Genomic DNA, 14821 nt, shown 5'->3' on the forward strand with positions numbered 1-14821 from the left:
TGTTGTGAATGGTAGGAGAAGATATTGTTAAGAATGATCAGAAACTGTTTTTATACGCAACAACAGCGGCGAGGTGATTATTAGCTCAGGTTTGGAAACAACAGCAATTACCAACAGTAGAACAATGGCGACAGAAGGTAATGGAATACACAGAGCTAGCTAAATTAACGGCAAAAATTAGACAACAGGGCAAGGAAATATTTTAAAAAGAATGGGGGGAAAATATGTTGTATATAGGAAAGATAAGGTGAAATATTTCAGTAGAACTGAAATAATCCTCATAACGTGAAATACGAAGAAATTCATCGGATAATAAAAATAATAAGTAAAATGTATAATGTGACTAATGTAATGAATAGCAATCAAAATGAATATAGATAGACAACAAGAATTGTGTAAATAGAAAGATTTATTCGTGTACAAATACTCTATGGACAAATATGGACAAATATGGAAGAACAACAATATGCAAAATGGATAAAGACAATGTGAAAAAGTTAGATGTGATACAAAAAAGCCAGAAGAAGGAAGGAAGGGGGACTTCCGGGTTAGCGCCACCGGCAATGGCGGATTTCCTCTGATCTGGAGGAATCCGCTCCATGAAAATCAGGGTCTGGACCGCCACGGCGAGGCGGAGACCCATCAAAAACCACAGGCGGGAGAAGCCTGTGGACCTGGGATTCGGCTGGCACCTTTTGCGCCTCCCCAGTTACGGGGATCCGGAGCGACATGGGGTGAGCGGTGCGGTGCTTCAAATCGACTGCTCTTTTCACGGAGTGAAGCCGCATTGCTGTTGTTGGAGAGCGCTGACTTTTTTCCTGTGGACAATTGGACTCTAAACAAGTACCCGTGAGTAGAACGGAAAATTTGGATTATTAAACTTCGTAATTTGGCACCAGAGCGGGAAGGTCTAAACAGGAAGTCCGCCTTCCGCTTTTGTAAATAGTTTGAAGCAAAGACATCGCAAGCTAAAGTCTGGAAAGTTATCTGTAAAGGACTAAATTTCCATCGGTTAAAACTACAAAACCCCCCTTGGAAGCAGGAGAAGAGGGGGGAAATCTTAAATTGTTCAAGCCTGCAGGAGAGAGAGTAAAGAAAGATAAATTTCTATCGTCTTGAACCTGGGAACGGGCTGTCAAAGATAGACGTTTTGGGAAGTTCATTGACTGTGAATAATAACGTATGTTGACAGATAGTCAAACAAGAGAAACATATTGACTCCAATGTTTCCTTTTGCATTAAAAAGGAACAAAGATTTGAAAAACGTAAGCAATTTTGTTGCTGGATCTGCTTGTAAAGGGATGGATACAAATATAAATTGTTTCCTCTAGAGGGAGCTTTTGAACTGTTGTTGGAGTGGACCTGGGGAACTCTACAGCTGTAGAGATTACAGATCGTGAAAACCAGACATTGACCTTGAACAAGAATGTGGACAGAGGAAGTCTTGGTGATTGCTTTTTGCAAAACAAGTGCCCTACTGGAACAACTTCATGAGAAGATGGATTTGATGACTACTGCAATTGATAATTTCGGTCAAACAGTGAACACTGATATAGACTTGCTCAAGAACTGACCCAGGAATCTGCCCTGACACGGCAGGCTGCGGAGAAGATGGGGGAGGAGGTTGTTGTTGAACCTTAAGTGATACAAGTTGAGAGAGATGCGGCCCTGCAGGAACATAAGCTGTCGTTTCTGATGACTGAACCCGGAGTGAGTCAGACTTGGAGAGACAGAGTCCTGTCGGGACTGGAGATGGCAAGTTGGTCAGATCCTCCTATGCAGGGATGTCCTGACTTTTGGGATTTGGTTTTGGGCCAGGAGGAGATTGGAGTGGTCGAGGCCCTCAACTTTGGAGGGACATTGAAGTATGCTTTGGAATATTTTTTGGATTTTAGTGCTAACCATGGAGAACGGGCTGACCGGTCGAGAAGGGATAAAGACATTCTTAGGTTGTTCCCCCGAGATCTACTCCTCAGTGACAAAGGAAGGAAATTAAGAACAAGACCAGCAGAGGACAAAGTGCAGGTACAATTATGAAGAAGATCTGCAGAAGGGACATGGAAAAGAGTTAAGATCACCAGGTTGATGGACTAGATGGAACAGACAGAAAGGACTGACAGAACCCGAGACCAGGAAGAAGAGACGGTGGATGAAGATTGACAGAAAGTTAAAAAATTTATTTAGAGAAATATTGCAAAATTAATGAGTGCTAGGAAAATCTTGGAATGAAACTATTAGGCTTTAGTAGAAATGTTATAAGGAGTTATGTATAAATAAGTTTTTAAGTTATAGGGTTTTTTCATGGTAAGATAAGGCTAAAATAAATTAAGACAACTAAAGGACAGAATACAGTGAAAGATGGAAAGGATTTGCTGAGATAATTAATAATTAGAATACAAAAAAGGGAGGTGTGAGGAGGTTGATGAAACAAGGTAATGAAGATAAGGATATGGGAATATTGGATTTGTTTTTAAATTTACTCTTTTGCTCTTGTTTTTGATTTTGGTGTATTGTATGTTTTGTACTTTTTATTCTCTTTTTATTGATTTGTATTGTTTAATCTCTTTTTCTTGCTCTTCTTTTTTCTTCCCCCCCCCCTGTAACTTTAAATTCCCAATAAATATCATTTTTTTAAAAAAGAAGAAGAAGGAAGGAAGGAAGCCAGCTCTCAGGAGCAAGGATAAATGTAAAATGTAATACAATATGTGTATGTGGAGTATGTAACTGAAAAACCAATAAAGATTATTTTTTTAAAAAGGAATATAAATGTGTATAATGACAACTGCGAAAAAGTATGGTGTGAGATAAAAAGGAATTGAGAAATTTGGAGCAGAATGAATCCTACTAGGAAGAATTGCTGTGATTAAAATGAATGTGTTGCCGAAGATGCTCTTCCTTTTTCAGACAGTCCCAGTAATGGTTAAGGATAATTGTCTCAAAAAAATGGCAAAAGGATATTTCTAAGTTTGTCTGGGGGGCCAAAAGGCCGAGGATTAAACATAAGATACTTACAGACTTAGGGACTTAGGTGACGCAGGTGGCGCTGTGGGTTAAACCGCAGAGCCTAGGACTTGCCGATCAAAAGGTCAGCGATTTGAATCCCCGCGACGGGGTGAGCTCCCGTTGCTTGGTTCCTGCTCCTGCCAACCTAGCAGTTCAAAAGCACGTCAAAGTGCAAGTAGATCAACAGGTACCGCTCTGGCGGGAAGGTAAACGGCGTTTCCATGCGCTGCTCTGGTTCGCCAGAAGTGGCTTAGTCATGCTGGCCACATGACCCGGAAGCTGTACGCCGGCTCCCTCGGCCAATAAAGCAAGATGAGCGCTGCAACCCCGGAGCTGGTCAAGACTGGCCCTAATGGTCAGGGGTCCCTTTACCTTTACCTTACTTATAGACACAAGAGAAAGAGGAGGCCCTCGCCCTCCCGGACCTTAAACTGTACTATGAGGCTGCATGCTTGGTTTGGATTAGGGACTGGATAAAACTGGAAAAGGAAGAAGCATTAGATTTAGAAGGTCATGATAACAGATATGGATGGCATGCATATTTATGCTATGGAAAAGGGAAAGTACATAAAGGATTTTACAATCATTTCATTAGGAAATCATTAATTAGAGTATGGAAGAGATATAAAGATTTAATAGAACTAAAACACCTTGGTGGCTATCACCAATTGAAGCTTCTTTACTCAAACCGCTCGGTAAAAAGGGGAAATGGCCTGTGTTAAGCGATTCTTCAAACAGCTCTTGTTTATTCACAGGCCAGGACAGAACTGAACTGAAGGGCTCAGTCAGCCTGCTTATATAGAGCTCCAGTACCACGTTACTGTAACAACTTTCTAAAACTATCCAATCACTGAACGTCACTTTCGATCCTTCATTTGCATAACTATCTACAGTATCCCCCTGCTGGCCCAGGGTGAGAACTTCAGTACATAACAGCCTACATACAGAGACGTATTGAGAGATCAAGAAGGAAAATGGAAACTAAAAGATTATGATGAAATTAAAGACCATTTTCAGAGTTGGTTGCATTACAGACAATTAAATGAAATTTATAAGGAAGATAGCAAAAAAGGGTTTAGTTATACAATCTCTAGATTCCAAAAAGAGGTTATAGAAGAAGACACAAGTTATTGAAGAAAGAATATAGTATACTGCTAGAATGGGAAACGAAAGACGAGGAGGTCAAATCGGTTATGATTAAATGGGTGCAAGATATAGGACATAATATACAATTTGAGAACTGGGGAAAATTGTGGAAAGTAGATTTGAAATTTACAGACTGTTCTCTTCTGAGGGAAAACTATATGAAAAAGATGTATAGATGGTATATCACACCAGTAAAAATGGCAAAAATATAAACTGTGTCAAATATATGTTGGAAATGTAAGGAAAAAGAAGGTACTTTGTATCATATGTGGTGGGAATGTAGAGAAGTTAAAAAAAATTGGGAGATGAAATATAATGAACTGAAAACAATGTTCAAAATGACATTTGTAAAAGAACCAGAAGCATTTTTGTTAGGGATTTTAGGACAAATTAACATATAAACTACGAGAGAAGGACAACCGTGACTTCAAGGAAGAATGGGAACAACAACAAAAAGACTTGGATTCCTTGGCAGGTTTTGAATAAACATCCACAAATTTATTAGTAGAACATAGGATAGATAAGGTAATGATATGTATAACTTTTTAACATGCAGAGAATAATATGTGCAAACAAATCAGAGTGTGGAGCTGAGGGAAGTCTCTGGAGGGTGGGAGAGGAAGGAATGGGAGGGAATAAAAGGGGGGGATGTAATTGGTTATATTGATTGATCATTTGTCTGTTAAAACTGTTCAATAAAAATATATTTTAAAAAAGAAATTATAATAAAAGATGGCAAAATAATCTAAATAAAACATTTTTTTGAAAGAACAAAGATTGCACTGGAATAGGTGTGTGTGTGCACACCGTGCAATCCAGCAGCTAACTGGGATAGCTCAGTCAGTAGAGCAGGAGACTCTTCATCTCAGGGTCATGGGTTTGAGTTCCACGTTGGGCAAAAGATTCCTGCACTGCAGGGGGTTGGACTAGATGACCCTTGCAGTCCCTTCCAACCCTACAATTCTATGATTCAAGCACTAGTTGCCTATGAAGCATGTTATACGCCAGAAGCTCAACGGCTGGAGAGGTTGAGGTTGTGGGGCTGGCGAAAGATTCACAAGATCTGACCTTTAACTGCAACTCAACAGCAAATTAAAATACTCCTCTTGCTCAGCACTAGCCACCAAATAAGAGTTAAAGTCTACTCAGAGCTTAATAAGGTACTTTATCACAGTATTAATATTCCACAGTGGTAAGGAGAGTTTCAATTAAATTGCATTCCACAAGCACAATATTGACACAGCCCACAGGAGAACAATATCTGGATGGAATTAAACAGCCCCCAGTCTTGGGCTGGTTCCTGCTGGCCCAGCTAAGCCCCATTGGCACGGCAGGGCAAAAACACAGAGCAACAACTCTGCAGTCCTGCTGAGGCAGCACTAAGGAGAGTCAGTAAAACAACGGCAATGCTGCTCCTTTTTTGTTCTTGTTTTAGCTGACATAAAACAGATCTGCTTTGTTAATCTTTGGGTGACATATTTCTAGAGGGGATGGACTGGCAATAGGTTCAGGACTGGGAAAATCAAAGTGCTTCACCACACGACACTGACACAAAATGTGGTAAGGGACAACATTACTTATTTCATAAACTTTATACCCCGCTTGCTTATAAAAAACCTCAGAGCGGTTTACAAAAAGATGAAACAGTAAAATCAAGTAATAGTTCTGCTTTAAAACATACAAAAGCTAAAATACTAAAGCAGATTAGAATTACCTCAACTTTCTAAGCATCTGAGTAGGGCTTGTTTAAACAGGAATGTTATCAGCATGTGCCAACAAAAGTCCAGTGAAGGCGCTTGCTTGATCTCAAGAGGCAGGGAGTTCCAAAGTCTAGGCGCAGCCACACAAAACAACAAATTTCTTACGAAGGCGCCTGTAATAGTGCCAAATTCACAGACCGAGGCAGCTGAGAGGGCACAGGCAGGGTCAGAGGATCTCGTAGGTAAACTGGCCCAAGTTGTTAATGGCTTTGTATGACGCGCGGCGTAAATTAATAATGCAGAGTTTTAAAGAATAAGAGCTTTACTGAGTTAAAATAAACTTCTTCATAAACAACATGGTTCCAAACAGTTTGCCTGAGATTACATACTGCTCTGCTCACAGCTGAGGCAGACGGACTCTGACTGAAAACTTACAGAGAGCACCAAGAGAAACTGGCTGCCAGAGTGACTCCCCAGTTAGCAGTCAGGCCTGGAGAACTTGAGTGGGCTCAAATGACTGTGCCGTCCCAGCACCTCCCAGCCGGCTTGGCTGCTTCTGCTCTCCGGTGTCTTTGTCACATGACATTGCATACTAACAGTGACACCATGAACTCAGCCTGGCAGCAGATCAGCAACCAGTGCAGGTCTCTGAGCACAGGCGCCATAGCTGTCAACCGTCCCTTTTTGGCGGGAAACTCCCTTATCCCAGCGCCATTTCCTGCTGCTGTCCTGGATTGATGATGTCCCTTAAAACAGTGTTTCCCAACCTTTTTTGGGCAAAGGCACACTTGTTTGATGAAAAAAATCTCGAGGCACACCACCATTACAGCCCCGTGACGTCAGCGCGCAGCGTCACGCCGGGAGGGACGCACGAAAGTGTAACTTTCAATTTTTTCCCCTCCCCCTTGCCGGGGAACCTCCAAGCTTTGGGGGTGGGGGGAGGAGGCAGCAAAGCGAGGGACTGAGGGACTCCTCCAACGACAAGGGTTGGGGAAGAAGAGAAAGGGCTATTCCGCTCCAGTCACGGGAGGGGAAGATGTACTGGCCCAACTGGTGTGCGGTCTTCGGAAAGCGGGGTGCGGGAAGGAAGCCTAGGCTCGGGGTCCACCGACCTCGGCGGAGAAAGGCAACAACCGGAGCCGATGACGAGCCGGCGCGTGCGTGCAGCGGCTGGCCTCGAGCTCGGGAAGCTGCGCACGGCGATGTTGACGCGGGGCGCGCGAGAGCTTGGGGGCGGGGCGGGAGAGAGAGAGAAAGAGTTGGCAGCACCAGGCGCTGTTACTTATTGCGCTGCGGACGCTGTCAGCAACTGCAGTGGTTGTGCGGCGGCCGCCGCCGCAGAACGTCCTCGTCAGTCAGCTGACGTTCTTGGCGACAGTTAAGGGGTGGCGGCGAAGCTGATTATAGCAGGTCGCGTTAAGCCGCAGCGCTCATTAATAGCGAAAGAAATCGAACAATTTAAAAAAAAAACCGAACACGATTTAGTTTAATTTATGTATATCTTTTTATTGTGATAAGGCATGTTGTCGTAAGTTAGTTTAGGTTGCATTGGGAAGAAAAGCGACTAATAAGCTTAATTAGTAACAAATTGTTAATATCAATTGCACCTCCCTATTCTTAGGCTTCCCACTACGTGTTTATTTGACATGCTCAGACCGTTCCCCTTTTTGTGGGGAGACTTAGTACAGCTCACGCGCCTGGCAGGATGACGACTCGCCAGTTCGACCCATTTTGGTCATTTTTGAAGGGGTGCTTGATTCCCCTTTGCTACTATCTCCTCCACAGTGACAGCTTACGATTAATATAGGCTAGAATTTAAAATAGGGGGCGGTACATATATATTTCGACAATAATAACGTAAGTAAAAGGACGCGATGACGATACCGCTATTCACGACACTACTTTCACCTCCGCCCTCCCTCTGGGACGGTCCATCCTACCCCACCTAAGGGCGGGCTTAATGCGGGGCCTCGAGGGGGGTGGGGTGTGAAGCGAGCGTACCTCAAGACCGAAACGCCTAATTCCTAGGGGGAAAGCATAACTGGGCGTTAACCGATCGCAAACCCTGTCCTAGCCCATTAACATAGGAAATTAACATATACAACGCGGCAAGACACCGGTTTTGGAATCCGTTCCTTCCCCCTCTCGTCTGCCGAGTTGGTCCCTGCCCCTCTCGCGAGACTCGCCGCCGGGTCCGCTCTCGCGCACATGGCCCGGCGAGAGGGCGCCTCCCCTGCGCGCGCGCCTGCACGCTCTGTGCTCCCTCCCCCTTTTCGGCCCAGCGCGCCGCCTTGCCTGTTCGTGCGCCGCGCGTGTGAGGCGAGCGGGAAGGCCGCGTAGCCCCCCATGCAGGAGACCCAGGAGAGCCCGGTGGCCGCCGAGACCCCCGCCGCTCTGCCCGCCCAGGACGAGGGGCCCGGAGGAGGAGAGCCCGGCGGCGGTAGCGGAGGAGAAAGAGGCGGCGGCGGCAGCAGCAGCGGCGACTCGGAGGCCGAGCTGCCGGACGGGCCTTCCGCGGAGGAGCCTGAGGGGAAGAAGGAGCCGGAGCCCGAAAAAGGCGGCGGCGAGGAGAAGGAGGAGGCGGAGGAGGAGAAGCCGCGAAGCAGCAGCGGCGAGGAAGAGGAGGCCGCTGGTGAGCGTCGGGAGCAGCCGCAACCGTCTTCGCCTCCGGCCGCTGGGCCGCCTTCGCCGCCTCAGGAGCCGCCCGAGGTTGCCGCTGTAGCCGCCGCCGCAGAGGAGCCGCCGGAGCGGCACACCAGGCAACATCTCACGGCACTAGTGTGCCGCGGAACACCGGTTGGGAAACACTGCCTTAAATTTCCCGGGTTTCCTGCTCGCCCGGCTCGGGAGGGAAGCAGCGGCTCGGGGTCCTCCGCCTCGAGAGAGTGAGAGAGAGAGCACACGCACGAGCTGCCGTGTCTCCGTCTCTCCCTTTTCCCCCTCAGGGGCGTGTTGTGAGGAGACGGGTGGCGGTGGGTGGGCAGGCAGCCCCTCTCTTGCGAGACTTCCGCCGCGCTGCCAGGGGAAGCCGGAGGGGGCAGCGGCAGCAGCTGAGGAGGCGGCCTGAGGGAGGAGGAAGAGGAGGGGATGGGGAGGGACGCAGAAGGGCAGCGTTTAAGCGGCCGCGGCACAACCGCCTCATGCCAGGCTCGCAGGCGCCGTGGGCAAGAGTCTCTCCCTTCCCCCCCCCTTGGGCGGGGAAGGGCCGATGGAACTCCTGGCACCAGGACAACGGCAGCCCCGACATGCTGCTTAGCATCCCCTCCAACCAGTGCAGCATCTTAATGTAGTGATTTCCCCCTCTGCATCCCTTTCATAACTCTATTTTTATAAATCATTTGTCCATCCATAGTTCAAATTTTTACTACAAGTTTTCTGTCGATCCTACCAATGTATGTAACTCTTTACAATAGCTTTTCAACTAAATTATAAACTTTCCCCATTCTTTATTAAAGAGATCCTCTTCCTGGTTTCTAATTCTGCCTGTAAGTTTTGCCATCTCTACGTCGTTCATCAGTTTTGTCTGCCCCTCTTCTTTGGTGGGGGTTGTAGACCCTTAGGATCATCTAGTCCAACCCCCTGCAAAACCCAGTCAGTCGCAGCCAAAGCAGCATGGCTGCATGAGTGCCGGATGGATTCCTGTATAAACTAAGCCAAAATCCCTTATTTTGGCTGCTGATCCCTTACTTTTGAGGCTGCTGGTCCCTTATTTTCAAATCTGTAAGATGTCAGCTATGACAGGTGCTGTATCCTGAAAGGGCCTCACTCCCGTCAGCAATTGTGCTGCAGCATCCTGCACCAAAAGTAGCCTCTGGATCAAGTGTGAGGGAAGCCCCAAACAGAGTGCCTTGCAGTAATCCAGCCCTGAAGTAACCAGCGCATGAACTTTGGCAATGAGTGCTGTCAGCCGTGACAGCTGAGTGAAACCTCCATGTGAAGAGCAAGTCGACCTCTAGTAAAAACAAGAAGGTGGGGAAGTTGCTTGGCAGGGCACGTCCTATTTACACCCTCTTCAATTGGATCCAGGTGGACTTCAGAACTGAGTCACTAAGGCAGGCCCTATATTTTTAATAAAAGCCCTCAGAATTGATTATCTATGTGAGAATCAAGGAACTGACTTCAGTTTCTACTCAAAAGCATTTACAGATAGCGCCATGAGGCAAACTCAGATGATGAACCATTTTCCAAACTGACCTTATAATGCAAAATATAGCCAAGAGATGCTTTGTTCAAGTGCATATTTATCATGAGAATTAGAACTGTGGCCTTTCAATGCCTCATTACTATCCTAGGCTAATTTACTGAGCAAAACAAACAATGTCGCTCTCAGCTCTTGCTAGCAGAGCTCATAAAGTGAAGGAGCACCAGCCGTTGTAACACAAAAATAGACCTCTTAGAAAACCAAACTGCCGAAATTACTGCAGTAAACTGGTCATTATCAGTAAATTGGTACGGGCAAACACAATCCTGAATTCATATTTAAACACCTCTCCCAACAGGTTATGAAAAACCTGTACTTTAATGGATAATAATGTGAGAAGCTCAATGCTATAGAAATTGTCATTTTCAAAAAGTTGACTGTTTAGTTTTACAAGTAACAACATACTCTGTTTTATATTAGAGTTCATCTACAAAAAACAAGAATGTATTCATGTATTAATTGAAAAGGTTTACGTGCTACTTTTCAGAACAATAATCTCACACAGCAGTTTAACAAGATTTAAAATACAACAATAAACAACTCTGATTCTGATGACAAATAAATGTAGGACTAAAATGAGCCTTGGCCACAAGGCCCAACTAGTCTAGCCCAACGATCAACCTTATATTTTAATCACAGACTCATAGAATTGTAGAGTTGGAAGGGACCCCAAGGTCCAACCCCCTACAATGCAGGGATCTAAAAAGAGCCCAATGCACAGCACGAAGACAATCCTAAAGAAGTGTCTATAGAGCTTGTTTAAAGACGTCAGCTTGCCTCATTTAGCCTAGAATTAAGTTCCACCAATTGAGAGGGGGCACCACAGAAAAGGCCCTGCTCTTTGTACCTATAGCTGATTAGCTTTCGCCAACAACTGACAAGCATATCATCACAGCATTTCTTATGGTGCCAGTGTGGGGTAGTGGTTAGAGGGATGGACTAGGAAAACCCAGTTTTAAATCTCCACTCCACCATGAAGCTCATTTGGTGACCTTGTGGCTGGGGGTAAAATGTTCACAAAACCTTGAGATCCTTGAAGGGAAGGCAGGATATAAACGTAATAATAAATAAACAACTTTTCTTGGTCTTGCAACCTACACTAAATACAAAGCAACATGCAAACAAAATTCTTGATACTATGAATAGAGGTTTCCAGAACACGTTTTTCTGAACAACACTGTATGATCAAGATGCTGTAAACAATAAAACAAATAAACCTGCCTTGCTGCTTACCACTATGGATCTCAACGGGGCGGGGAGGCAAGTTGCACACAAACAAATGGAATCTGAGCAAAAATCTCAAGGCAAGCTTCTAGGGTTTAAAGGTGTAAAAAATGACAATTTCAAAGAAGATTTAATTATTTCACACCTCAGAACCAATACGATGTTCAATTGGGTTCTCTGGTGATTGTTTCATGCCACAACATTTTGTCTAACAAGCATAAGGCGATCCAGCTGTTCAATGCGAGAGGTAACTGTGACAATGCAGTAAGCGAGAAACAGTGGGAGCCTCCTGAACAAACGCAGAGCGAACCTTTCAAGTGGTATGAAAAGGTGGGAAAAGACGGAGGTTCCTACCTGCCTGCTGAGTACCAGCAGAGTGATGAAGAAAATGAAGAGGGACACCGAGCCCATTGTCTTGAGATCTTTCAGTATCCCTGGTCTGTGAAAGCAAATGCGTAAGTAGAATTGGCAGGAAAACAAAAATGCTATTCATATTCTGAGCCTGTCCACTTTCCTTTGAGTTGCTGCGATGGAGGACCAGATTATACTATGAAATACATGCTGTAAAGCATTTATTGCACTATAACACTTCAGGCTGCTTTCTGATGTGAGCAAATGTATGAGCAGGGCTCAATGAAAGTAAGTCAAGTTTTCTCTCTGACTGACTAGTTTCCAACGTATTTTGGGATCTCCCCCTTGCCATTAGTTTTATTGCAGCAAGATTCCAGACAACACATAAAGGTAAAGGTAAAGGTACCCCTGCCCGTACGGGCCAGTCTTGACAGACTCTAGGGTTGTGCGCCCATCTCACTCTATAGGCCGGGGGCCAGCGCTGTCCGCAGACACTTCCGGGTCACGTGGCCAGCGTGACATCGCTGCTCTGGTGAGCCAGAGCCGCACATGGAAACGCCGTTTACCTTCCCGCTAGTAAGCGGTCCCTATTTATCTACTTGCACCCGGGGGTGCTTTCAAACTGCTAGGTTGGCAGGCGCTGGGACCGAGCAGCAGGAGCGCACCCCGCCGCGGGGATTCGAACCGCCGGCCATAAGATCGGCAAGTCCTAGGCGCTGAGGCTTTTACCCACAGCGCCACCCGCGTCCCCAGACAACACATACATCTGCTGTAAAGAGGAACTATATAGAATACGAGGAACAATTTACGCTCTAGTAGGGTCAGACCAGGCGCACAAAGCTTTCAGACTGTTATTTGTTCCCATGCCCCTTTTCATAAAGAGATCAGATAACTAGAGTTATGATCTTTATTTTTATTTATTTATTTCATTTATGAATCACATTTCCTTTGAAGAAATTTGTATTGAGAGAATGAAATTTTGGTCACGGTAAAGAAAATTAAATACCTCATTTGTGGAACATATTACAGTGGTACCCCGCAAGACGAACGCCTCGCAAGACGGAAAACCCGCTAGACGAAAGGGTTTTCCGTTTTGGAGGCGCTTCGCAAAACGAATTTCCCTATGGGCTTGCTTCGCAAGACGAAAGCCCATAGGGAAATCTCCGGGACAGCGGGGAAGCCCCCCGCGACCCTCTCCCAGCTGGAGAAGTGACGCGCGCCTATGGCAGGAGCCTCCATAGGCGCTCGTCACCTCTCCAGCCGGGAGAGCGCGCGCGGGGCTAAACCAGCCCCCCGAGACCCTCTCCCAGCTGGAGAAGTGACGCGCGCCTATGGCAGGAGCCTCCATAGGCGCCCGTCACCTCTCCAGCCGGGAGAGCGCGCGCGGGGCTAAACCAGCCCCCCGAGACCCTCTCCCAGCTGGAGAAGTGACGCGCGCCTATGGCAGGAGCCTCCATAGGCGCCCGTCACCTCTCCAGCCGGGAGAGCGCGCGTGGGGCTAAACCAGCCCCCCGCGACCCTCTCCCGGCTGGAGAAGTGACGCGCGCCTATGGCAGGAGCCTCCATAGGCGCCCGTCACCTCTCCAGCCGGGAGAGCGCGCGCGGGGCTAAAGCAGCCCCCCGCGACCCTCTCCCAGGTGATGCGCGCCTATGGCAGGAGCCTCCATAGCCGAGCGTCACCTCTCCAGCCGGGAGAGCACGCGCGGGGCTAAAGAAGCCATAGCCCCGCGACCCTCTCCCAGCTGGAGAAGTGACGCGTGACTATGGCAGCAGCCTCTGAAGGATGCACCGAAGCCTGGCGTGGGGGGGGGGGCGGAGAGACCTTCTCCCCGCGCCAGCCTTCGGATGGCTGTCCTGAAGACTTGGGGTGGGAGAAGGGTTTTCCTTCCCACCGCCAACATTCAGAATGCTGTTCTGAATGTTGGCGGTGGGGAGGAAAAACCCTCCTCCCACGCAAGCCCCGGGAACAGAGGGAAAGCGCTGCGCGCCTTCCTCTCTGTTCCCGTACCTGTCCTGAAGGCTTGCGGTGGGGAGAAAAGCCCTTCTCCGCACCGCCAGCCTGGCAAGCGGTTTCCCTAGGAACGCATTAATTGATTTTCAATGCATTCCTATGGGAAACCGTGCTTCGCAAGACGAAAAACTCGCAAGAAGAAAAAACTTGCGGAACGAATTAATTTCGTCTTGCGAGGCACCACTGTAGTTTCCTATGAATAATGCCACAGTAATTGCACATATAATCACTAATGCTAGAGAACATTATCTCTTGCTAGCCTGACAAATCTGGAGACAGAGTTTCCATATTTAATGGGTCAATTCTGCAATCCTGAAAATTAACGCCTGCCCTGCTTGTTATTGCCCTTGCCTGCTTGGCAATATTTGCATTATTTTTATTTTGTCATGCTACTTATAAAACCTAACCCAAACAGCTGAACTGAACGCAATTGTTTTTTCCTCCCTCCTCCAGGAAGCAGGGGCCAAACTAGGTTTTAAAGGGAGACAGAGCTGCCACTGCTGAGCCCATGTGTGACGTGACATCGCCATACTGTGGATCTCCACACCCCACATAACCAGCAGGCTAACACAGGGCTTGTCCACACTTCTGCTGGTCCCCCTGCTTTCCCATGGGGAAACCTGCTCTTTAGAGCTCCGGTAGAGAAAACATCCATTGGGTTTTCCACGGAGTGATGTCTGATCCAATTCAGCACTGTTGTTGGCATCCATCTGTCTCATGAAGCAATGAGGGCATCTCCAGGGGTGAAGTCAAACCGCTGAAGGATCACAGTGCCTGCTGTGGCAGCAGAAACCGGCACCTTGTAACTTCTGCCTCCTGCGTTCTTTTTGCTCCGGTAGCAGTACTGAAGTGACCTCCCCACACTCACTGGACAGTGTATATGGAGGTCATGAGCTGCCAAGAGGACAAGACCCACCTCTCAGCTTCACTGATGTGGTCCAAAGGAAAGCAGGGCAATACGTTTGACACCAGCTTGGCTGCTGGAATTACCAGAAGGAGGCACACAAGGCACCATCCGACTCCATTCTGGATTTGTGTGGAATTCACTCCTTAGCCTTTTCTTTTCCCAAAGACATCCCACAAGGCAGTGGAAGTATAGAATCAGTTTTCCTTCTCCCAGATGGGCTCCCTTCCCAGCTTGACAAGCCCCACCTGCCCCATCAGTGCTAAAGAGCAGGTTTCCCT

At 47.0% G+C, this 14821-nt stretch overlaps 1 protein-coding gene across 8 annotated transcripts in view; it reads right to left on the reverse strand.

Annotated features, from left to right (window-relative positions):
- Positions 1–14821, reverse strand: part of ADCY2 (adenylate cyclase 2) — a 128138-nt gene that overhangs the window by 30275 nt on the left and 83042 nt on the right. For all 8 annotated transcript variants that reach the window (XM_077933577.1, XM_077933578.1, XM_077933576.1 and 5 more), the window contains one exon: positions 11629–11713. In XM_077933577.1, coding sequence (XP_077789703.1) covers positions 11629–11713 — 85 coding nt within the window. The remainder of the gene's footprint in view (positions 1–11628; positions 11714–14821) is intronic.

The sequence above is a fragment of the Podarcis muralis genome, chromosome 8, assembly GCF_964188315.1.
Source record: "Podarcis muralis chromosome 8, rPodMur119.hap1.1, whole genome shotgun sequence".
Lineage (NCBI taxonomy): Eukaryota > Metazoa > Chordata > Lepidosauria > Squamata > Lacertidae > Podarcis > Podarcis muralis.